We start from the raw sequence: 25,177 nt of genomic DNA, 5'->3' as shown, positions 1-25,177 counted from the left end.
TCTTTGAGTCTTTATAAACTTAGGGCTGTTTCCCTCAGGAGCTGTGAGGCTGAGAGGCTGTAAGCTCTCAGCCAGAGCTTTTGGGACTTTCCCCCTGGAATTTGTGTTTCTGGTTTCTCGGATGTTCTATATCCCCGGATGTTCTTGAGATATGAAGCTTTTCTATGGGACGAACAGTTCTACATCCTATAGCTAAGCTTCCTAAGTGAGACTGACTTAAAAATAGCCCCTTCCCTCCCAGAGCCCTGAACAAGGGGCGGAACCAAACTTAATGGTGATTGACAGACGGCCTGTCCTATGACTGCAAACATTAGCAGCAAGAAAATAAAGTCGGACCTTTTGGTACAGTTGTACCAGCACACTAGGGTTTGTAGTAAAAAAAGCAATGTATATTTCAAGCTCTATCCAGGAAGTCCCCAAGTTACGAACAAGATAGATTCTATAAGTATCTTCTTAAGATGACTTTGTATGTAAGTTGGAACAGGTACATTTTTAAGTGTAACTCCAACCATGCTACTTTCCAAGGCAGGGTGCCACCACAACTTCAAATCTGGCCATATTTATGATTCAATACAATTACTCATTTTAAATATTCCATAGCCCATTTGTCCCAGAATTGCCTCTACAGAAGTCCTTCAAAGAACTAGTTTGTGTGGTCACTACTTGTTCTGTGGTTTGTAAAAGCTTTAATTAGTAGACAACCCATATTGTATATTAAATGAGTTTTTTTTATTCTTTAGTAAGAATGTGGGTTTGTGTTTAAATCACAAAATACCGTGGAGATATTTGGATAGCAGAATTCATGGACTGCTAGAAAGTATTGAATATAAAGATCAATTCCTAATATCTCACATACTTAAACTGTTCTGAAAACAACTCATTTCTTGCAGATAGCATTTATTATTTTAAAATAATTTAAGACAGCATAAGCTTGTACCAAGCATAAGCATTGTAACAAAAGTGCAACTTTCCCCCCAACAATTCCGTCTCGAAATAGTTTAACTCAAAATATCATTAATGCGTATCTTCTTCCTACAAAAATAGCATGTCGGACATCATTAATTAGATGTATTAACAACTATATACATACAGCCATTCTGTTGGCTCTGTAATGTTTTTTAAAGAAACGTGGGTGGGTGAACAACGTTGTTGAAACACAGCGTTTGAGGCAAACAGAAGCAACAGCAGTAGCAGCAAACACACCCAAAATGACTAACAGACCCAGGCATATTCACTCACAGTCAGACTGTTGTGTCTCACCTCTTACATAACATTGGAGTGAGATTTCTCACAGTGCTACCTTGGCAACAAACTAAAAATATCTACGCAAGGTTCTCGGCTTAAGCCTTATTAACAGAGCTTTAGTTGTGTGATTATCTGGTGTCTGGCAACAGTTCCCAGAAAGGGAAATTGGGATATCTGGAGACAGAAAGACCTTGCAGTAAAGCCTCGTCCTACCCTTTCCTCATTACTACACACATATTTTGTTATTAATATGAATTTTCTTTCCTTAGGATGTTCAGCTAATAACCCTTTAATGGTGGCCTTTATCTCCATGGCAGGAAAAGCACTTTTGGTTGCCTTCATCTATCAAGGAAGAAGCACAAAACCAACAGAGGCAGACTTATTACATTGTCCTTTGGAGATACAACATAATCTTGGATTAGGTCACAATCGCAAACACAATTACCAGGATATGAACCCTACCAAACACTGTGGCACTTTTTTCTGAATAAGCATGGATAGCATTGGGGTCTTCAATCCAGACATCTATTTGTAGTCTAGTCTAGCCATAAAACAAGGTAACTTAAAATCAAAAACAAAAAATTGAAATAATAAAATGGAGGTGAATAAACTTGCTTTTTGGAAAAAAAAATTGAAACCATGGATAGTTCCTGCGTTGTCTGAACTGTTGAGCTAATGCCAGGGCAGATATAAGGATGCAAGACAACAACAAAAGACTTGAACAAGGTCAATTCATTTATGGCCTATTTGTCAATAAAGTGCTAGTGATATAAAGTGAAGGCTATTCTCACCTCAGTTCACCCCCATTCTTCATTATGAATGGATTAATCCAGTCCTTTGAATGTTTCAAGTCACAAAAGTAACCAAGAGTCCATGGAAATGGTCCCAAAGCGCCATCAAATTTGTTGGCATTTGGCCCAATTGAATGTCAGTCCTTGTGATTTCAGTTCTTACAATTGACTGGCTTATGCCCAGAAATTCATGTGGACCGTTATATCAATAATATCAGTATATATCAATAATAAATCATTGGGCTCATTGAGATTTAATCCCAGGAACCTAAGAATACAACTGTAAATTAACCCAATCAAGCAGAAAAGCCTATTACATTTTACCCCATTATGGATGCAATCCACTGGGAAATTATTCTACATAAACACCAATTAAATTAATGGAAATGGCATGACATGCTGTGAGCTGAGCACAGCTTGTACAAGGGGTATGTGATGCAAAACATCCAACAGGTTATGTTTCTCTGAGTCAGTTTCATGACAGATGACAGATATACTGTTCTAAAGTACTCTTTCAATTTACTTTGGTTCCAGTCCAAATACAGAAGAGGAATATATGCTTCACAATGTTTAAAAACTCACAAATACACTGGCCTAAATCCAACATTTTGCTAGTCTCAATTAGAGTAGACTCACTGGATAAATGGGATTTGTCTAGTGTTGACTTAGCACTTGGCAACTAATATAATTGGTCAACGTTAACTGGGGAGAGCCAGCCTGGTGTTGTGGTTTGAATGTTGGACTATGAGTCTGGAGACCAGAGTTCAAATCCCAACTCAGCCACAAAAACTAACTGTGAAAATACATAAACGCTCAGCCCCAGAAAGCTCTGTGATAGGCAATGGCAGACTGGCCAAGGTGTCAACTTGCCCAAAGACAAGGGGGTCCCCTGAAACATTAGACAATATGGTAAAAATGCTAATGACCTTTTAATAGCTTGAAAATGTGATAGAAGTTTAATGAGTACTCCCGTATAAGACTAAAATGTACATTGCATTATCATTTTCAAATAACACTATGTAACCAAATTTGAAAAAAACTATCTGTTTCTGGTTTGAAAGTATTGTTTGCTGTTTAATTGCACAGAACGTACTTTGAAAGGAATTGTTCTACTCCAGAAACTTTGTTTTTGTGGCTGCCACAAACTATGTTGAATTGGTTGAAACTCTGTGAGACATTTATTGAAAAACTTTAACAAAATGGTCCACAGGATGTCCCGCAAAAATGAAGTTTCTGCAGTTTAATCAACTTTTCCCAGGTTTTTATGACTGAGCCAATTAAAATAGGACATTTATAACCCAGGAACAAAAATCATGTTACATAGTATAATTCAAAGAATAATACAATCCTTTTTCAAGGAGACTTTGGCCCTTCTACACTGTCATATAAAATCCAGATTATCTGCTTTGAATTGGATTATATGGTAGTGTAGACTCATATAATCCAGTGCAAAGGAGATAATGTGGATCGTCTGCTTTGATAATCTGGATTATATGACAGTGCAGAAGAAGCCTCTATACAGGGTGTTTGAAAAAGAACTCCCTATTCACCATCGAAATTCAATGGTGAATAGGGAGTTCTTTTTCAAACATCCTGTATTTAAATATAAGCAGTATTTTCTGAAAAGGTCATTTTTATTCAGGTGATGTGAGATTGACACATACGTTATATAGATGGACCTGCTTTGTTTCCTGGCAACCCATATTTTGGACCCAGTCTGCCACTGGCAATAGGTTTGCCTTAGGGTCACCATAAATCCAAAATCTGCTGAAGCCCGAAATGAATTGAAACCACACCACAACAACACTGCCATATAAAATCCAGATTATCTCCTTTGAACTGGATTATAAATCAGTTCAAATATGGCAGTGAACTATACTCATATAATCCAGTTCAAAACAGATGTGGATTATCTGCTTTAATCATCTGTGTAAAAGGGGCCTGAATTTAGACCAATGTAAATAACATTTTTAAAAGTGAAGCATGGGAAATGAAGTGGGGAACAGATGAAAGATCCCTCCTTCCCAAAAAAAACATCTAGGGAGAAGAAAGAGCCTTCTTGAGGACAAAAGCAAGAGACAATCATTCTTTAAAGGGACCAGTTACATTCAAGGAAGAGGCCTGCTTGTCATTCTCAGGTGTGGCAGGTCCTTCCTGTGGAACAAGGGAGTCTAAACCCAAAGTGCTGTTTGTGAAATGCTGCCTCAGCCTCTCTCTCATTCTCTCAAGGCTCTTCCTCTCCAGATGAGGGCGAAGGCTGTTCTGGAGAAGGGGGCTCTGTCTCCAAGGGGATCCCCGCAGTGAAGAGAGCTGGAAGGGGCTGGGAAGGAGAAGCCAGGCCAGGAGACAGCAGGGCAGAGGAGGCTGAAGCAGAGGCTTTCTCTGCTGGCGCCAAGACAGAGGAGAGGCAAGGGAAGGTGGGGCCCGGAATCCCAGGGTAGAGCAAAGGGATGGGAGCAGTTGCTGTTTGATAGAGATACTTGTCCAAGCTGCTCTTGTCCAGGAAAGGCTGCATGTAGGCAGCAGCGGCGGAAGGGGAGAGGAAGTAGAAAGGCAGGCAGAAAGGAGCTGCAGAGGGCTGCCCGAAAGGGGACACTGCTCCATTGCCCAGGCCTCCCAAAGCCACCAAGGAGCTCAGCAAGGTTGGATTGGGTCTTAGGAGGGCCGCCGCCGCCTGCTCTGCAGCACAGTCCAGCTTCAGCCTCTTGGCTTTCGGTGGGGCATCTTCCCCGGGAGGCTCCTGCTTGATCCGCACTTTCTCGCCTTCGCCCTCTCCACCGTAGCCACTGTCAGTGTCAGTGTCATTCTCCCCACTAAGCTCCACACTGCTGTTGCCATTTCCCGCAGGATGGTGCCCATTTGGAGCAGCTGCACTCCCAGCCCCATTGGTGCTCTGAGTCCTCTGGATGACAGGCACACAGTTGGGGTGGCTCTCTGCTCTACCTTTGCCCACCATTGAGCCCTTGGGAACCGGAAGCTGGGTGCCCGGCAGGAAGCGGGCACAGACAGCATGCAGGTGGCCAATCAGCTGGGCACAGCGCTGCTCCCGGGCTGCCCAGCTTTCAAAGCGGGAGAGGTATTGCAGGACTTCTTTGGTGCAGGTCTGGAAGCCCGAGTGGAAAGCGTCCAGATCCGACTGCAGGGGAGACTTTGGAGACCTCTCTCCTGCAATGGAGAGAAGAGTTGGAAAAACAAAACCAAATTAATATGATGATTGTTAAAAATACAGAATGGATGGTGCCTGGCTCAACAACAGTCCATGGGATCTTGGAGTCTTCATGGACAAGTTCAACCCGAGTCAACAGTGTGATGCAGCAGTTTAAAAAGCCAATGGATTTTGGGCTGCATCAAAAGGAGCATAGTGACTAGGTCGGTGTTTCTCAAACTTTGCTCCTCCAGATGTTTTGGACTTCAGCTCCCAAAAATCCCAGCCAGTTTACCAGCTGCCAGCTGTTAGGAATTGTGGGAGCTAAAGTCATCTGGAGGAGCAGAGTTTGAAAAACACTGATCTAGAACAAGGGAAAAGTCATGGTGCTTCTCTATTCTGCTTTGGTTAGACCTCACCTGGAATACTGTGTCTAGTTCTGGTTACCACAATTAAGAGAGATTGTGTCCAAAGAAGGGTGACCATGAATCCCTATGAGCAGCGACTAAAGGACTCCTGCAGAAGAGAAGGTTGATAATGGGATTTTGTACTGCATCAAAAGGAGTATTGTGTCTAGATCAAGGGAAGAAATGGGGAGCGGCTGAAAGAGCCGGGTATGTTTAGCCTGCAGAAGAGAAGGCTGAGAGGAGACATGAGAGCCATGCTTAAATATTTGCAAGGCTGTCATAAGGAAGAGGGAGCAGGCTTGTTTTCTGCTGCCCTGGAAACTAGGACTTAGCAATGGGTTCAAATTACAAGAAAGAGGATTCCATCTGAACATTAGAAAGAACTTCCTGAATGTAAGAGCTGTTCAGCAGTGGAACTCTCTGCATCCGAGTGTGGTGGAAGTTCCTTCCTTGGAGGCTTTTAAACAGAGGCTTGATGGCCATCTGTCGGGGTACTTTATGCTTTTCCTGGATGGCAGGGGGTTGGACTAGATGGCCCACGTGGCCTCTTCCAACTCTGTTATTTTATGATGATGATGATGATGATGATGATGATGATGATGATTTTTATCATGTCAGAAGCGATTTGAAACATACTGTGAAAGAACTGGCTGCCTGCAGAGACATTGCCCAGGGGATACCTAGATGTGTTACCATCCTGCTGGGAGGCTTCTCTCATGTCCCCGTAAAATGATGAGAAGATGATGATGATGTTTATTTATACCCCACTTTTTATCTCCATAAGGAGACAGAGGTACCTTCAACACTGCCATATAATTCAGATTATCAAAGCAAATAATCCACATTATCTGCTCTGAACTGGGTTATATCAGTCTACATTGCCATATAATCCAGTTAAAAGAAGATAATATGGATTTTATATGGCAAAGTAGAAGGGGTCTAAGTCTGTTAATCATAGGCCCCTTCTACATTGCCATATAATATCCATATTATCTGCTTTGAACTGGATTATCTGGTAGTACAGACTCATATAACCCAGTTCAAAGGAGATAATGTGTGTTATCATATGGATTATATGCCAGTGTAGAAGGGGAGTCAAACCGTCTTACATTAAAAGCATTTCAGTACAATTTAACATCTATAAATATATAAACATTAAAACAGAATTAAATATCATGTGTATTAAAAATTCAATTAAAATCAATACATACATATTCAATCTAAAAACCACAGCAAACTAAAAACCACAGACACAATCATCAGGCAGACTCTGCTACCTCAGTCAAACCCACCCCTAAGATAACATGTTGGAGTGATTGCTTATGAAGGCAGAACTGTGATATATTTGAATCCTAGAGTTGGAAGAAACTACAAAGGCCATGAAGGAAAAAGCACAATCAAAACACACACACACCCCACTGATGGCTATCCAGCCTCTGAAGGTGCCAGCCACAGGTGCAGGTAAATTGCCAAGAGAAAATACATACATCCATACAACCCGATAAACCACACAACACTCCATCCAGTCTAGTCTCCAAATAAGAGGCCTTTGCCACACTCAGAGGCAGGGAGTTCCACTATTAAATAGCTCTCATGGTCAATAAGTTCTTCCTAGTGTTCAGGTGGAATCTCCTTTCCTGTAGTTTGAACCCATCCCTCCACTGAGTCTCCAGGGCAGCAGAAAACAAGCCTGCTCCCTTTTCCTTATGACATCCTTTCAGATAGTTAAGCATGGCTCGTGTCTTCTCTCAACCTTCTCTTCTGCAGGCTAAACATCCCCAGCTATTTAAGTCACTCCTCATAAAATAAAATGAGACGGGGATCTGTAGTTCTACAGGTTATGATTCATTTAGTGGTTGTGTGCCTTTAAGTTATTCCGATTTCTGGTAACTCTAAGATGAATTTATCATGGGGTTTTCTTGGCAATATTTATTCAGAGGGGGAGGGTGCCTTCCTTTGAGGCCGAGAGAGTGTGACTTTGCCAAGTTCACCCAGTCGCTGAGTGGAGATTTGGTCTCCAGAATCTGTTGGCTACTATACCGCTCTGGTTTACTCACTTCCTTTCTTACTCACTGACTTAGAAGCCATAAATAAACACAATGGGAACTACTTTACAAGTATTTCCAATTGACACAATAGGAACTACTTCCAAGTAAAGACTCAAGGCATTAGGCATTAAAGATTCACAGATGCATTCCTACAAACACAGGATTGGAAGTTAAGTCCACCAAAAAAGAGAGGACCACCTTCTGAGCAAACACATATACAGCCAGATTACATGGCCAAAAGGCAAATAAAGCAGTCCTAATATTTCAGTATGGCAACACTAAGGTTCTGAAAATAGCCATTTGTGAAGACTATTTGAACTCCCATAAGAACGTAGGCATTAATCTACCAAGTCCCCCACCCCCTCTCAACTTTGCCTCTTGCATTGTTCTCGGCATTTACTTACCATTTTGTAAAGCAATTATCTTCTGATGCTGTTGTTCTGTTAAGGCCGTTAAAGCTTTTAAATGTTTCAAAGTTAATTCCAAAACTACAGCTTTCTCCAGATGCCCTAGCGTCTGCAAAGGAGAAAATGGGAACACTCCGATTAGTCATTGGCAGATCAAACCCGGTATTCTCTTTTCCAAAACTTCACTAAAGTCACTTTGAAAAGCATTTGATATTTGCCCTGGGTTTACTGACAAAACGGAATCCAGTCTGAAACTTCTTATGACATTTCTTTGCCATATTATAACATCTGCTGTCAGATAAGGAACTTTTATGGATAAAAGCATAGACCTAAAACATAAACATCCCATGGGAAACCAATTCTAAGAGCACATTGCATTTTAAGTTAAGGGAAGCCCTGATGGATTTACATCTAAGTAAGCAAAAACAAGGAGATAAATACAACATCCTTCATAGTGCATTCACTCACATGCATGTTTACTCAGAAGTAAGTCCCACTTAGTTTAACCAGGCTTACTCTGAAGTAATGCATCTAAGACTCCAGCCTTGCAGCACAAACCTTTGTGTGTCTACTCAGTTCTCTTGAACCCAATGGGTTGAATCGAGAGTTAGTCACACTGTAAGCCCCCACCCCACCCCCCTCCCCCTCAATCAAATGACTAGGATTTAAATTATTATTATTATTTTATTGTATGACACAGCAAACGAGATAGATATGCTGGATTTCGTATCACAAAATTATTATTATTATTATTATTATTATTATTATTATTATTTCATTCATTTCTATCCCGTTTTTCTCCCATGGGTGGGATTCAAAGCTGCGTACAGCATATAAAATCATACAAATACACTGAACAGCAATACATAATCAATTAAAACATCATATCCCAATTAAACCCAATTAAGATATCAAATAAAACATTTTTTAAAAACTTACAACAAGCACCATATTAAAGATATCCATAACCTCCGGCCACTGAAGTTATTTGTCAAATTATTATAATAAAAAACTATTACTAACCTAAACCCCATTTGCTTAAATGTATCTGTTCTAAGCATGACTAACTCTGGAAACTACCCAAGGGGAGCTACTCCTAAGTAAGCAGGCATCCAGCTGCAGCCTTGAAAGCAAAAACAGCAGCAAGAACATAAGTGTGGTCTGTTGATAGAGATACAGACAGGCATATATATACCGTACATGAAGATATGGATAAATGCAGTGATGAAACTTACCGTCAGTTTCAGATGCTCAGGCAATAAATCTTTCAGTTGAGCAATGCACTCATTAATCCTATCTCGTCTTTTCTTTTCAATTAATCTATGCGGTAGTTTGTATGTTTCCTAAGGAGGGAGGAGAAAAGGACAAGTCATTAATATTTATTCTAACTGTCCATCAATATTCAAGGAAGGATCCAGCCATGCTTTCTCTGAGTTTCAAGATAAACCTTATTCTAGCAGAAGTATAACCCCCTCCCCAGTAAAGATTCAATTGTGATAGATAGATGTTTATTGTGTGTATGTGTATCTATATATCTATATCTCTGTTCAGCAGTGGAATATGCTGCCTTGAAGTGTGGTGGCACCTCCTTCTCTGGAGGCTTTTTAAGCAGAAGCTGGATGGTCATTTGTTTAAAAGGACTTTGGTTGTATGTTCCTAAATGGCAGAATGAGGCTGGGCTAGATGGCACTTGGGGTCTCTTCCAACTCTGGGATTCAGTAATATGTATACATAGATGTTGTGAATATGTGTGTGTGTGTGTGTATCCCTACATACATACATATATTCATTATAATATATATATATATAGTTAAATGACAGAGGGTTGGACTGATGGTCCTTGGAGTCTCTTCCAACTCTAGGATTCTGTGAGATATCTATCTATCTATACACACACACACATAGATGTTGTGACTATGTGTGTATATATGGGTATGTGTGCATCCCAACCCATCTGCATGCCTGCAGAAAAAATATTCCATCTAAACATTAGGAAGAATGTCCTGACAAAGTCCTGTTGGATATGTATATAGTATAGTATAATGTAATATATAGTATAATAAATATTATATATATTATTTCTTTTATATATCAATTTCTTATGCTGCATATTACACATGTATTGAATGTTTGCTGTGTATGTGTATTGTGATCCACCCTGAATCCCCTTAGGGAGATAGGGTGGGATATAAATAAAGTGTTGTTATGATGATGATGATGATTATTATTATTATTATTATATTTTACAATATATATATAAAACCAACAGAAAGTTGTCAGGACCTTCTTCCTAAAGTTTAGGTGGAATATATATAATATTTCTTATACATTATATGATATTACACACTCACATATATTATATATGTACACCCGCCATATATGCATCATCACAACAACCCAACACACACAGGTACAGTAGAGTCCCACTTATCCAAGCTAAACGGGCCGGCAGAATGTTGGATAAGCGAATATGTTGGATAATAAGGAGGGATTGAGGAAAAGTCTATTAAACATCAAATTAGGTTATGATTTTACAAATTATGCACCAAAACATAATTATACAACAAATTTGACAGAAAAAGTAGTTCAATACGCAGTAATGTTATGTTGTAATTACTGTATTTACGAATTTAGCACCAAAATATCATGATACAGTAGAGTCTCACTTATCCAACATAAATGGGCCGGCAGAACCTTGGATAAGTGAATAAGTTGGATAAAAAGGAGGGATTAAGGAAAAGCCTATTAAACATCAAGTTAGATTATGATTTTACAAATGAAGCACCAAAACATCATGTTAGACAACAAATTTGACAGAAAAAGTAGTTCAATACGCAGTAATGCTATGTAGTAATTACTGTATTAACGAATTTAGCACCAAAATATCACGATGTATTAAAAACATTGACTACAAAAATGCGTTGGATAATCCAGAACGTTGGATAAGTGAATGTTGGATAAGTGAGACTCTACTGTATATTGAAAACATTGACTACAAAAATGCATTGGATAAACCAGAACCTTGGATAAGCGAGTCTTGGATAAGTGAGACTCTAAAGGTAAAGGTAAAGGTTTTCCCCTGACATTAAGTCCAGTCATGTCTGACTCTAGGGTTGGTGCTCATCTCCATTTCTAAGCCGAAGAGCCGGCGTTGTCCGTAGACACCTCCAAGGTCATGTGGCCGGCATGACTGCATGGAGCGCCCTTACCTTCCCGCTGGAGCGGTACCTATTGATCTACTCACATTGGCATGTTTTCGAACTGCTAGGTTGGCAGAAGTTGGAGCTAACAGCGGGCGCTCACGCCGCTCCCGGGGTTTGAACCTGGGACCTTTCGGTCTGCAAGTTCAGCAGCTCAGCGCTTTAACGCACTTCGCCTACGTGAGACTCTTCTGTATATATATTCCAACAAGCCACCGCCGATGAGTGAAAGTGCACCCACTGTCCAAATCAAGGCAGTTTCAATGTTCTTGCTGTCTTTGAACCCGGCAAGCCCACTCCGTTTGGAGACACCAAGAAACTTGTCTCTTACCTTGCTGTCATCCCGCTTCATGCCTCTCTTGGGCTTGCACAGGTACAGCGACGGGTAATCCAGCCTGCAAACGAAAACGGAGAGAAAAAGGAGACGATGACGGTGCTGCTATCCCTGCCCTGGCAAAGACAGTCGTGCGTGGAAGGTGCCGGCAAGGCTTGGAGCGGGCAAACCCCACTTACCCGAGGAAGTCCCGGGGCTCCAGCGCGGCTCTGCCTTCCTCCATGCCGGTGCCGGGCGGCCGCTTTCTCTTCGGCTCCTGTGGCTGTCTGGGCACCAGAGTGGCACATGCAGCCTGGCGCGCAGTTGTAGCAGAGCCGCCTTTGGAGAAGGGGAGGGGGGAGGAGGGAGCGCGGAAGGAGTTTGGATCCCCCCTCCCCCCCCTCTTTCTCTCTGCCCACTCCTGCGCCTCTCCCCCCTCCCTCTCCTCTCCCTCCCCAGCCCTACACGCCTTTGGCGCTGCCGGGTGCGTGGTTTGCCCGCAGGGCACGCGCCTCGCCCGACAGACCAGCACCCGGCGCACGTGCGGAACGTACCAAGCGAAGCCCGGGGTTTTTTTGGAGGGGGGGGACCACGCGCCACTTTGGGCGAAGTCCCGAGGAGCAAAGAGGGGGGTTCCCTTGTTTAGCCCCAGATCCCCCCTGGAGGAAGAGACGGAGAAGGAGACTTCGGCATCTCCCCGGGTTGGTCGCCCCAAATGAAGCTACGTCCCGCAGAGTCCGACCCTTGCTCGCCTTCCAGACCACGGACACAAGCATCTACTGCCTGCAAGATAGGCATGCATACACACACACACACACTATATATATTACACACTAATATTATAATATACTAGCTGTGCCCGGCCACGCGTTGCTGTGGCAAAATATGGTGGTATGGGAAATAAAGTATTGAGGAACTGGTGTTAGTTAAGGTAAAGGGTAAACGTTTTCCCCTGACATTAAGTCCAGTCATGTCTGACTCAGAGTGTTGGTGCTCATCTCCATTTCTAAGCCGAAGAGCCAGCGTTGTCCATAGACTCCTCCAAGGTCATGTGGGATGACTGCATAGAGCGGCGTTACCTTCCCGCCAGAGCAGTACCTATTGATGCACTCACATTTGCATGTTTTTGAACTTCTGGGTTGGCAGAAGCTGGGGCTAACAGTGGGGGCTCTCTCCGCTCCCCCAATTCAAACCTGCAGCCTTTCGGTCCAGAAGTTCAGCAGCTCAGCGCTTTAACACGCTGCGCCATCAGGGGATATTATTTCCTAAAGGTTGTGAATATACAATATTTCTGATTGGTTTTTTTTGTCTGTTGGAGGCAAGTATGAATGCTGCAATTAGGAAAAATGATTAGGATGTAATGGCCTTACAGCTTTAAAGCCTGGCTGCTTCCTCCCTGAGTGAATTTTTTGTTGGGAGGTGTTAGCTGGCCCTGATTCTTTCCTGTCTGGAATTCCCTTGTTTTCAGAGTGGTGTTGTTTGCGATATTTTATGTGCTTCTACTGTCTGTGGCCCTGAGAAAACAGAGGATTTGCCAGACTTTGATGATGGGAATACTTTGTTGGGAGGTGTTAGCTGGCCCTGATTGTTTCTTGTGTGGAATTCCCCTGTTTATTTACTGTCCTGGTTTTAGAGATTATATTGTTCTGCATTATTCTATCCCAGTAATTATTTCATATTAAAGTAGAATCTCACTTATCCAACATTCACGTATATAATGTTCTGGATTATCCAACGCAGTCTGCCTTTTCATAATCAATGTTTTTGTAGTCAGTGTTTTAAATTCATTGTGATATTTTAGTGGTAAATTTGTAAATACAGTACAGTAGAGTCTCACTTATCCAACATAAACAGGCTGGCAGAATATTGGATAAGCGAATATGTTGGATAATAAGGAGGCATTAAGGATAAGCCTATTAAACATCAAATTAGGTTATGATTTTACAAATGAAGCACCAAAATATCATCTTAGACAACAAATTTGGCAGAAAAAGTAGTTCAATACACAGTAATGCTATGTAGTAATTACTGTATTTACGAATTTAGCACCAAAATATCACAATATATTGAAAACATTGACTACAAAAATGCGTTGGATAATCCAGAACATTGGATAAGCGAGTGTTGGATAAGTGAGACTCTACTGTAATTACTACATAGCATTACTGCGCATGGAACTACTTTTTCTGTCAAATTTGTTGTATAACATGATGTTTTGGTGCTTAATTTGTAAAACGATTACCTAATTTGATGTTTAATCGGCTTTTCCTGAATCCCTTCTTATTATCCAACATATTCACTTATCCTGCCGGCCTGTTTATGTTGGATAAGTGAGACTCTACTGTATATTTCTAATCTTCTATTATCTGCTTAGAACTGGATTATATGAGGCCCCTTCTTCACAGCTGTATAAAATGCACACTGAAGTGGATTATATGGCAGTGTGGAGTCAAGATAATCCAGTGCAAAGCAGATAATGTAAGATTATAAATGGGTTATAGAGCTGTGTAGAAGGGCCTTGAGTCTACACTGCCATATAATCCAGTTAAAATCAGATAATCTGTGGAAGAAGCCTAAGTGAGGCCTAAATCAGCCTGTCCCCTAACTGAAACCTGGCTGTCCCTTGGCTGGTTGCTAGGCAACCAAGTGGGCAGAGATTAGCCCTCTAAACTGGCAGCAATTGGATAAAAAAAATTATTGCTCTCCCTCTAATTAGGACTTTATTTTTCTTTTCTTTTTGTTGTATCAACCTGGAGGCATGGATGATGGGTTGTGTTGTCAAATTTTGAGGTTGCGGTGCCTGTACTTTTGTTGTTTTGTCCACTGCCCTGATGCCATCACTCTTTTATATATATAGACTAGCTGTGCCCGGCCACGCGTTGCTGTGGCAAAGTGGTGGTGGTATCGGTTAAAACTTGTTGTGGAATTTTTATTTGATGTTATTTGTATTTTTTTAAATTAATTTTATGGTCACTTATCTTTTTTATTTATTATATTTTATTATTTTGTTGTATTATTTTTAGTCATTTTTTATAGTATTTTATTGTATTAATTATTTTAGTGTTTTTCATAATTTTTTATTGTCTTATTTGTATTTATTTTTTTATCATTATTTTATTAACACTGGGCTGAGTGGGTTGCTAGGAGACCAAGTGGGCGGAGCTTAGCCTTCTAACTGGCAGCAATTGGATAAAAACTATTATTCCTCTCCCTCTAGTTAGGAATTTATTTTTCTTTTCTTTTTGTTGTATCAACCTAGAGGCATGGATGAGGGGTTGTGATGTCAATTTTCGAGGTTGTGGGGTGTTTACTTTTGTTGTTTTGTCCGCTGCCGTGATGCCATCACTCTTTTATATATATAGATATAGCGTCCCTACTTTGTGGATTTTCACTTTTCGCTTGTGATCCTGGAACGCAAGTGAGGGAACACTGTATATATATTCTCCATATATAATGCACTAGCTGTGCCCGGCCACGCGTTGCTGTGGCTTAGTCTGGTGGTGTTGGTCAGTCTGCATTAGGTTGTATTGATGCTGTGACCTCCACCCTTCTTTATACTCACATTAGTAGTAGTATTTGAAGTCTGTTACCTTCTTCAATTTTTGTGTTGATTGATAATTGCTTGAGATCCCTGTTGTCTTTGGTTTGTTGTTAATTGTAATGTCTGATTCTGCTGAGTGCGGGTTATATTTTTTATTGTGGTACAATAGTCTTTTTTTTGTTTTGCCTGTGTAGGTGTTTATTATTATTGTTGTTGTAGTGATTATGAAGGTTGGATAAGTTAGATGCTACTGTATTGTTTTTTGGAGGCCCAGTGTAGCACTGACTGGCCTCTCAGCCTCAGTGCCTGGCTGTTTCTTGCCTGTGATGGTGTTGATTCTTATTGTTGTTGTTGTTGTCATTGTTATTATTGTAATTGTTTTTTTTGGAGGCCAAGTGTGAATGTAGGGATTGGGGAGGTGGATGAGTTGTGTTGTCAAATTTTGTATTTGTTATCGTCACAATGCGTTGTTGTGAGTTTTGTGGGTCCGGATTGTGGTTTTGTGGTGTGGTTGTGTTGTTACAACTGAGAGGCAAGGCTTTTGTGTTGTGTTGCCAAGTTTTGTATTTCTGGGGCATTTAGTTGTGTGCTAAGTTTTGTATTTCTGGGGTGTTTAGTTGTATTGTTATAGTCATGATGCGTTGTTGTAAGTTTTGTGGGTCCAGTGTGGTTTTATGGTGTGGTTGTGTTGTTACAACTGGGAGGCAAGCCTTTTGCGTTGTGTTGTCAAGTTTTATATTTCTGGGGCGTTTAGTTGTGTGCCAAGTTTCGTATTTCTGGGGCGTTTAGTTGTGTTGTTATAGTCACGATGCGTTATTGTGTGTTTTATGGGTCCGGATTGTGGTTTTGTGGTGTGGTTGTGTTGTTACAACCTGGAGGGAAGGCTTTTGTGTTGTGTTGCCAAGTTTCGTATTTCTGGGGCGTTTAGTTGTGTTGTTATAGTCACGATGCGTTGTTGTGAGTTTTGTGGGTCCTGTGTGGTTTTGTGGTGTGGTTGTGTTGTTCCAACTGGGAGGCAAGGCTTTTGTGTTGTGTTGCCAAGTTTTGTATTTCTGGGGCATTTAGTTGTGTTGTTATTGCATGATGCGATGTTGTGAGTTTTGTGGGTCTGGATTGTGGTTTTGTGGTGTGGTTGTGTTGTTGTAACCTGGAGGCAAGCCTTTTGCATTGTGTTGCCAAATTTCGTATTTCTAGGATGTTTAGTTTTGTTGTTATAGTCACTGCGCAAACAACTTTATCATTTTATATATATAGACTAGCTGTGCCCAGCCACGCGTTGCTGTGGCTTAGTCAGGTGGTGTTGGTCACTCTACATTAGGTTGTATTGATGCTGTGACCTCCACCTTCTTTATACTCACATTAGTAGTAGTATTTGAAGTTTGTTACCTTCTTCAATTTTTGTGTTGATTGATAATTGCTTGAGATCCCTGTTGTCTTTGGTTTGTTGTTAGTTGTAATGTCTGATTTTGCTGAGTGCGGTTTATATTTTTATTGTGGTACAATAGTCTTTTTTGTTTTGCCTGTGTAGGTGTTTATTATTATTGTTGTTGTAGTGGTCATGAAGGTTGGATAAGTTAGATGCTACTATATTGTTTTTTGTAGGCCCAGTGTAGCACTGACTGGCCTCTCAGCCTCAGTGCCTGACTGTTTCTTGCCTGTGATGGTTTTGAGTCTTATTCTTGTTGTTGTTGTCATTGTTATTATTGTAATTGTTTTTTTGGAGGCCAAGTGTAAATGTAGGGATTGGGGAGGTGGATGAGTTGTGTTGTCAAATTTTGTATTCGTTATAGTCACAATGCGTTGTTGCGAGTTTTGTGGGTCCGGATTGTGGTTTTGTGGTGTGGTTGTGTTGTTACAACTGAGAGGCAAGGCTTTTGCATTGTTTTTCCAAGTTTTGTATTTCTGGGGCGTTTAGTTGTGTTATAGTCACGATGTGTTGTTGTGAGTTTTGTGGGTCCGGATTGTGGTTTTGTGGTGTAGTTGTGTTGTTACAACCGGGAGAAAAGGCTTTTGTGTTGTGTTGTCAAGTTTTGTATTTCTGGGGCGTTTAGTTGTGTGCCAAGTTTCGTATTTCTGGGGCGTTTAGTTGTGTTGTTATAGTCACGATGCATTGTTGTGAGTTTTGTGGGTCCGGATTGTGGTTTTGTGGTGTGGTTGTGTTGTTACAATCGGGAGGCAAGGCTTTTGCGTTGTGTTGCCAAGTTTTATATTTCTGGGGCGTTTAGTTGTGTGCCAAGTTTCGTATTTCTGGGGCGTTTAGTTGTGTTGTTATAGTCACAATGCATTGTTGTGAGTTTTGTGGGTCCGGATTGTGGTTTTGTGGTGTGGTTGTGTTGTTACAACCGGGAGGCAAGGCTTTTGCGTTGTGTTGTCAAGTTTTATATTTCTGGGGCGTTTAGTTGTGTGCCAAGTTTTGTATTTCTGGGGCGTTTAGTTGTGTTGTTATAGTCATGATGCGTTGTTGTGAGTTTTATGGGTCCGGATTGTGGTTTTGTGGTGTGGTTGTGTTGTTACAACCTGGAGGGAAGGCTTTTGCGTTGTGTTGCCAAGTTTTGTATTTCTGGGGTGTTTAGTTGTGTTGTTATAGTCACGATGCGTTGTTGTGAGTTTTGTGGGTCCTGTGTGGTTTTGTGGTGTGGTTGTGTTGTTACAACTGGGAGGCAAGGCTTTTGCATTGTGTTGCCAAGTTTTGTATTTCTGGGGCGTTTAGTTGTGTTGTTATCGCATGATGCGTTGTTGTGAGTTTTGTGGGTCTGGATTGTGGTTTTGTGGTGTGGTTGTGTTGTTGTAACCTGGAGGCAAGCCTTTTGCATTGTGTTGCCAAATTTCGTATTTCTGGGATGTTTAGTTTTGTTGTTATAGTCACTGCGCAAACAACTTTATCATTTTATATATATAGATTGTATATACATATAATATTGATAACAATACTATGATGAAATACAATGTAATAATAATATTAATACACTATTATAATTGTATATATTACATGTAATATTACTAATAATATTGCAATATAGTTGTTTAGTACAATATCTATATACAGTAGAGTCTCACTTATCCAACATAAACGGGCCGGCAGAACGTTGGATAAGCGAATATGTTGGATAATAAGGAGGCATTAAGGAAAAGCCTATTAAACATCAAAGTAGGTTATGATTTTACAAATTAAGCACCAAAATATCATGTTATACAACAAATTTGACAGAAAAAGTAGTTCAATACGCAGTAATGTTATGTTGTAATTACTGTATTTACGAATTTAGCACCAAAATATCATGATATTTTGAAAACATTGACTACAAAAATGCGTTGGATAATCCAGAACATTGGATAAGTGAGTGTTGGATAAGTGAGACTCTACTGTAGTTGTATAGTACAATATCTATATATATAAAAGGGTAATGAAATTTCGGTCTAAGACAAAACAACAAAACTACACATCCCAGAAACACTAAACTTGGCAGCACAACCCCTCGTCCATGCCTCTACGTTCATACAACAAAAAGAAAAGAAAAATAAAGTTCTAATTAGACGGAGAGAAATAATTGTTTTTATCCAATTGCTGCCAGTTAGAAGGCTAAGCTCCGCCCACTTGGTCTCCTAGCAACCCACTCAGCCCAGGGGTTAGGCCTCACTTAGGCCTCTTCCACACTGCCTATAAGATACAGATTATCTGATTTTAACTGGATTATATGGCAGTGTAGACTCAAGGCCCTTCCACACAGCTATATTACCCATTTATAATGGATTTAATCTCCAGGGAAAACCTTTACCCTTTACCTTAACTACAACCAATTCCTCAATACTTTATCTCCCATACCACCATACTTCACCACAGCAACGCGTGGCCGGGCACAGCTAGTTATATTGTATTAACATATAATATTGATAACAATACTATGATGTAATACAATGTAATAATAATAATAATAATAATAATAATAATAATAATAATAATAATAATAATACACTATTATTGTATATATTACATGTAATATTACTAATAATATTGCAATATAGTTGTATAGTACAATATAATAATATATAATGCTTATATTGTGCTATACTTATAATATATTGTATATATAGGGGCCCCTGATAGCGCAGTGTGTTAAAGCACTGAGCTGCTGAACTTGCAGACCGAAAGGTCCCAGGTTCAAATCCCAGGAGCGGAGTGAGCACCCGCTGTTAGCTCCAGCTTCTGCCAACCTAGCAGTTCGAAAACATGTCAATGTGAGTAGATCAATAGGTAAGTAGATCAATAAGTCCAGTCGTATCAGACTCATCTCCAAGTCTAAGCCAAAGAGCCAGTGTTGTCTGTAGACACCTCCAGGGTCATGTGGCTGGCATGATTGCATGGAGCACTGTTACCTTTCCGCCAGAGCAGTACCTATTGCATGTTTTTGAACTACCAGGTTGGGAGAATCTGGGGCTAACAGCAGGCACTCACCCGCTCCCCAGATTTAAACTGGAGATCTTTTGGTCTCCAAGTTCAACAGCTCAGCAATTTAAGCTGCTGCACCACTGGGGGCTCCCATATATATGTATATACAGTAGAGTCTCACTTATCCAACATTCTGGATTATCCAACACTTTTTTGTAGTCAATGTTCTCAATACATTGTGATATTTTTGTGCTAAATTCGTAAATACAGTAATTACTACATAGCATTACTGCATATTAAACTACTTTTTTTGTCAAATTTGTTGTATAACATGATGTTTTGGTGCTTAATTTGTAAAAGCATAACCTAATTTGGTGTTTAATAGGCGTCTCCTTAATCCCTCCTTATTATCCAGCATATTCGCTTATCCAACATTCTGCTGGCCTGTTTATGTTGGATAAGTGAGACTCTACTGTAGGTGTTAAAATATTTTATATATATATATATATATATATATATATATATATATATACACACATATATATATAATTATTTTAATTAAAACATTTTTAATATTTCAATATATGTGTATATACTAAAATGTTAAACATATTTTAATTTAAAATAATTTTAATCATTTTTAATATACAACGGCTATCCAGAAAGTACATTACATTTTGGAATTAAAAATGAACAAAGTATAGGAGAAAACATTTACCATATGCAGTTGAAAGCCACATACAAATACCACATCTCACGTAGTCGCCATTCAAATCTAGGCACTTACCAAAACGATGAAGGAGCTTAGCAACTCCTTCCCCACTAAATTCTGCCCCTTGCATCCTCAACCAGCCGGTCACCTCTTCCCGCAACTGCGCAGCATCGCCAAAACGCTGCGTTGCCAGCCACGCCCCCATTGTTGGAAACAAGTTGTTGAGGAAGAAAGCAGCAGAATTTAGTGGGGAAGGAGTTGCAAAGCTCATTTATCGCGATGATAAGTGCCTAGATTTGAATGGCGACTACGTGAGATGTGGTATTTGGGTGTGGCTTGCAACTGCATATGGTAAATGTTCTCCTATACTTTGTTCATTTTTAATTCCAAAACGTAATGTACTTTCTGGATAACCCTCGTATATATATTTCTTATCGATATTTATATATAAAATATTCTAGAAAAACATTTTGAATATTAGATTATTTTTCATTAAAATATGTGAAAATATGTATATATATGTAGGGAGCCCACAATGGCGCAGCGGTTTAAACCGCTGAGCGGCTGAATTTGCTGACCAAAAAGTTGGTAGTTCGAATTTGGAGAGCGGGGTGAGCTTCTGTTGTTAACCCCAGCTTCTGCCAACCTAGCAGTTCAAAAACATGCCAATGTGAGTAGATCAATAGGTACTGCTCTGGCAGAAAAGTAATGGCGCTCCATGCAATCATGCTAGCCCCATGACCTTGGAGGTGTCTAGGGACAACACCGACTCTTTGGCTTAGAAATGGAGGACCAACCCCTGAGTTGGACATGACTACACTTAATGGCAGGGGAAAACAAGGGAAAATAGTTTTACTCTTTTAACCCACCCTCTACCCCGTAAAATGGACTATCTCTCTCTAGCACCCCCTAATGGCCTCCACCCAGATAATGGAACAGTCTCAAATATTTTAATATCTTTTAATTAATATTACTAAATAATTACATTAATATTTTAATTAATTTTAATAATTTTAAATATGGCATTTTAAGTTGTTTTGTTTAATATTATGTGTGTGTGTGTGTGTGTGTATAATATTTCCCCAAAGTAAAACTTTATTTTGCCAATTTATATATTATACAGGACACCTTTTATTATACAGGGTGTTTGAAAAAGAACTCCCTAGTTTCAATATGTTTTAACTTAAAATTATTGAGTTCTTTTTCAAACACCCTGTATACAGGCAACCCTGAGTTACAAACCATCATGGATTAGGATCGAACACTTTGTTGGTGCACATTTTGTTGTACAATGCTTGATGAATCCAAGGCTGGAGTTAAAATTACTGGAAGAAATTTTAACAACCTTAAATATTCAGATGACACTACTTCAATGCCTGAAAGCGAGGAGCTGAGGAGCTTTATAACTAAAGTGAAAGAAGAAAGTGCAAAAGCTGGGTTGCAGTTAAACATTTAAAAAACCCAAGATTATGGCAACCAGACTGACTGATAACTGGCAAATAGAGAGAGAAAACGTGGAGGCAGTGACAGACTTTATATTTCTAGGCACAAAGATTACTGCAGACGCAGACTGCAGTCAGGAAATCAGAAGACGTTTAATTCTTGGGAGGAGAGCAATGACCAACCTTGATAAAATAGTGAAGAGCAGAGACATCACACTGGCAACGAAGGTCCACATAGTTAAAAGCAATGGTATGCCCGGTAGTAACCTATGAATGCAAGAGCTTGACCATAAAGAAGGCTGAGCAAAGGAAGATAGATGCTTTTGAGCTGTGGTGTTGAAGGACAATCCTGAGAGTGCCTTGGACTGCAAGAAGATCCAACCAGTCCATCCTCCAGGAAATAATGCCCGGCTGCTCACTGGAGGGAAGGATATTAGAGGTAAAGTTGAAGTACTGTGGCCACATAATGAGAAGACAGGAAAGCTTAGAGAAGACAATGATGATGGGGAAAATGGAAGGAAAAAGGAAGAGAGGCCGACCAAGGGCAAGATGGATGGACAGTATCCTTGAAGTGACTGGCTTGACCTTGAAGGAGCTGGGCGTGGCAACGGGGCCGACGGGGAACTCTGGCATGGGCTGGTCCATGTCACCATGAATCAAAAGCAACTGAACAAATAAACAATAACAAAACACAAGTTATAGTTGCCTACAGGTATCCCATAGTATAGTCAGCTGCTGAGTTATAAACTTCCAACTTACAAATGACTCCTAGTTAAGAACAGGTGTGAGGCAAGAGGACGTGAGAGAAATTAATCTTTAGGAAGTGAAATCACTCCTGGAAGAGTTATCATGAGGAAAAGGTATCTCCACTGAAGCTTTATCTCCAATCCTCGTTTTCACAAGCCAGATTCTGCAAAATCCAGTTATCACAGGGACAGAAAGTAAGGTGAAATCTAGATATGTAAGAAATCAATTAATGTGTATGCCTTAACTTCAAAATGGAAATGCATGAGGCTGATTGGTTGAGCCATGTCTGGAGAGCTGTTAAGCCTGAGAGTTTTTGATACTGTTGAAATTTTGTTTAGGCTCGGGCTAAGCAGGTGCAGAGACAGTTGGAAGAGAGAAAAAAGAGAGTTTGAAGTGTGCTCTTGCTTCATGAGTTGTTGGAAGAAATTTATCCATATGGACAAAGGAAAGACTATTTTAAATCTCTCATGAAAGGACATGGTATGAGTTGGTGCAACTGAGCACACTGTACATATGTTATTCTGGGTTTAAGAACAATAAACCACATATGTGCATGGCACCTATCTTTTCTCTGGAAAGGCAGTGCATGGTCTACACCAGGGGTCCCCAAACTAAGGCCCGGAGGCCGGATGCGGCCCATCGAAGCCATTTATCCGTCCCCCACGGCACAAGGGAAGAAGGGGGTTGGGCTAAATAACCCAAGGGGTCACTTCTTCTCTTACAACTATTAATATTATTATTACTGTATTACTATTATTATTGACACAACGATGTTGTATGACACAGCAAACAAGATAGATATGCTGGATTTCATATCACAAAATCACAAGTCGAACACTTCCCAAGCGTCTAGGACTGTGTGATGTATTTTTGGATGATGCGTGCAGATCCCAGCAGGGTGGCCTTTTGCAGTTGGCAGATCGTAATTTTGTCAATGTCTATTGTTTCCAAATGCCGGCTGAGATCTTTTGGCACAGCACCCCGTGTGCCCATCACCACCGGGACCACCTGCACTGGTTATTATTATTATTAACATTGAGGCTGGATGGCCATATGTCAGGGATGCTTTGCTTGTGCTTTTGGTGCACAGAGGCAGATGGGGGTTGGACTAAATGTCCCAACCCTCTTTATTATTATTTTATTATGACACAACAAACAAGATAGATATGCTGGATTTCATATCACAAAATCACAAGTCGAACACTTCCCAAGTGTCTAGGACTGTGTGATGTATTTTCAGATGATGGGCGCAGATCCCAGTAGGGTGGCCTTTTGCAGTTGGCAGATCGTAATTTTGTCAATGTCTATTGTTTCCAAATGCCGGCTGAGATCTTTTGGCACGGCACCCAGTGTGCCGATCACCTGCACTGGTTTCTGCCAGAGTCTTTGAAGTTCAATCTTATTTTTTTATTATTATTATTATTATTACTATTAACATTGAGGTTGGGTGGTCATCCATCAGGGGTACTTTGCCTGTGCTTTCGGTGCACAAAGGCAGAAGGGGATTCGACTCAATGGCCCAAAGGGTCTCTTCCAACCCTCATTTTTATTATTATTATTGTTATTGTTATTATTATTAATTGCTCAGTGGCCAACTATAGTCCGGCCCTCCAACGGTCCGAAGGATCGTGAACTGGTCCCCTGTTAAAAAGGTTTGGGGACCCCTGGTCTACACATTTTGATTTTTGATTACGTCACAAAATCTTCTGAAAAGGGGCACAGACAGCAAAATAAAACACCACAGGGGTGTAGTTAACCCTTTCCTATGTTATCCAAAGCATATCTATATATATAAAAGAGTGATGGCATCAGGGCAGCGGACAAAACAACAAAACTACAGGCCCCCCAACCTCGAAATTTGACAACACAACCCATCATCCACGGCTCTAGGTTGATACAACAAAAAGAAAAATAAAGTCCTAATTAGAGGGAGAGGAATAATTGTTTTTATCCAATTGCTGCCAGTTAGAAGGCTAAGCTCCGCCCACTTGGCCTCCTAGCAACCGACTCAGCCCAGGGGACAGGCAGAGTTAGGCTTCACTTAGGCCTCTTCCACAGATTATCTAATTTGCACTGGATTATATGGCAGTGTAGACTCAAGGCCCTTCCACACAGCTATATAACCCATTTAGAATCTTATATGGCCGGGCCGGGCACAGCTAGTGTGTGTGTGTGTGTGTGTGTGTGTGTGTGTGTGTGTGTGTGTGTGTGTGTGTATGTATGTATATATATATACACACACACACACACACACACACACACACACACACACACACACATACTTGGGGACTGCCTGCAATAAAATTGGAGCCTCCTCTCCTTTTGATATTGTGGGGCAGAATTCTAGAGCCAAACACCTGCAGAGAAAAAAAATATATAAACCAGGCATGGAGAAACTTGGGCCCTCCAGATGTTTGGGACTTCAACTCCCACAATTCCTGGCTTCAGGCCCCTTCTTTTATGAGGGGAAAAAAGAAGGGGCCTGAAGCCAGGAATTGTGAGCGTTGAAGTGCAAAATACCTGGAGGGTCCAAGTTTGCACATGCCAAATCTAAACATTAGGAAGAACTTCCTGAAAGGAAGAGCAGAGTGGCGGAGTCTCCTTCTCTGGAGGTTTTGAAGCAGCGGCGAACCATTCCACAGCGTGGCCGCCACCCGCGAGGGGAAGACCAAGGAGGAGATTGGGCTACGGGATGCCACAGGGGACACGTTGAAAGCGCGCGGCCAGGAGAGAGACAGAGCGAGAGCCGCACTCTCGGACACGTGCCTGGGAAACAGCCGCCGGTGACGTCA

The 25,177-nt window shown here is 40.7% G+C and overlaps 1 protein-coding gene across 1 annotated transcript; it reads right to left on the bottom strand.

The window, feature by feature from the left end:
- Positions 1-707: 707 nt before the first annotated feature.
- bhlhe41 (basic helix-loop-helix family member e41) lies at positions 708-22,283 on the bottom strand. Its single transcript, XM_062982728.1, has 6 exons — positions 22,224-22,283; positions 11,757-12,277; positions 11,575-11,638; positions 9,279-9,386; positions 8,041-8,152; positions 708-5,201 (listed from the first exon to the last, which is right to left on the bottom strand). The coding sequence occupies exons 1-6, from the start codon at positions 22,281-22,283 to the stop codon at positions 4,261-4,263; spliced, it is 1,806 nt and encodes a 601-aa protein (XP_062838798.1). The 3' UTR covers positions 708-4,260.
- Positions 22,284-25,177: the final 2,894 nt, after the last annotated feature.

This window comes from Anolis carolinensis, chromosome 5 (genome assembly GCF_035594765.1).
Source record: "Anolis carolinensis isolate JA03-04 chromosome 5, rAnoCar3.1.pri, whole genome shotgun sequence".
NCBI classification, from domain to species: domain Eukaryota; kingdom Metazoa; phylum Chordata; class Lepidosauria; order Squamata; family Dactyloidae; genus Anolis; species Anolis carolinensis.
The sequence above is the reverse complement of the archived record's forward strand: the minus strand, read 5'-3'. Positions and strand labels throughout refer to the sequence as shown.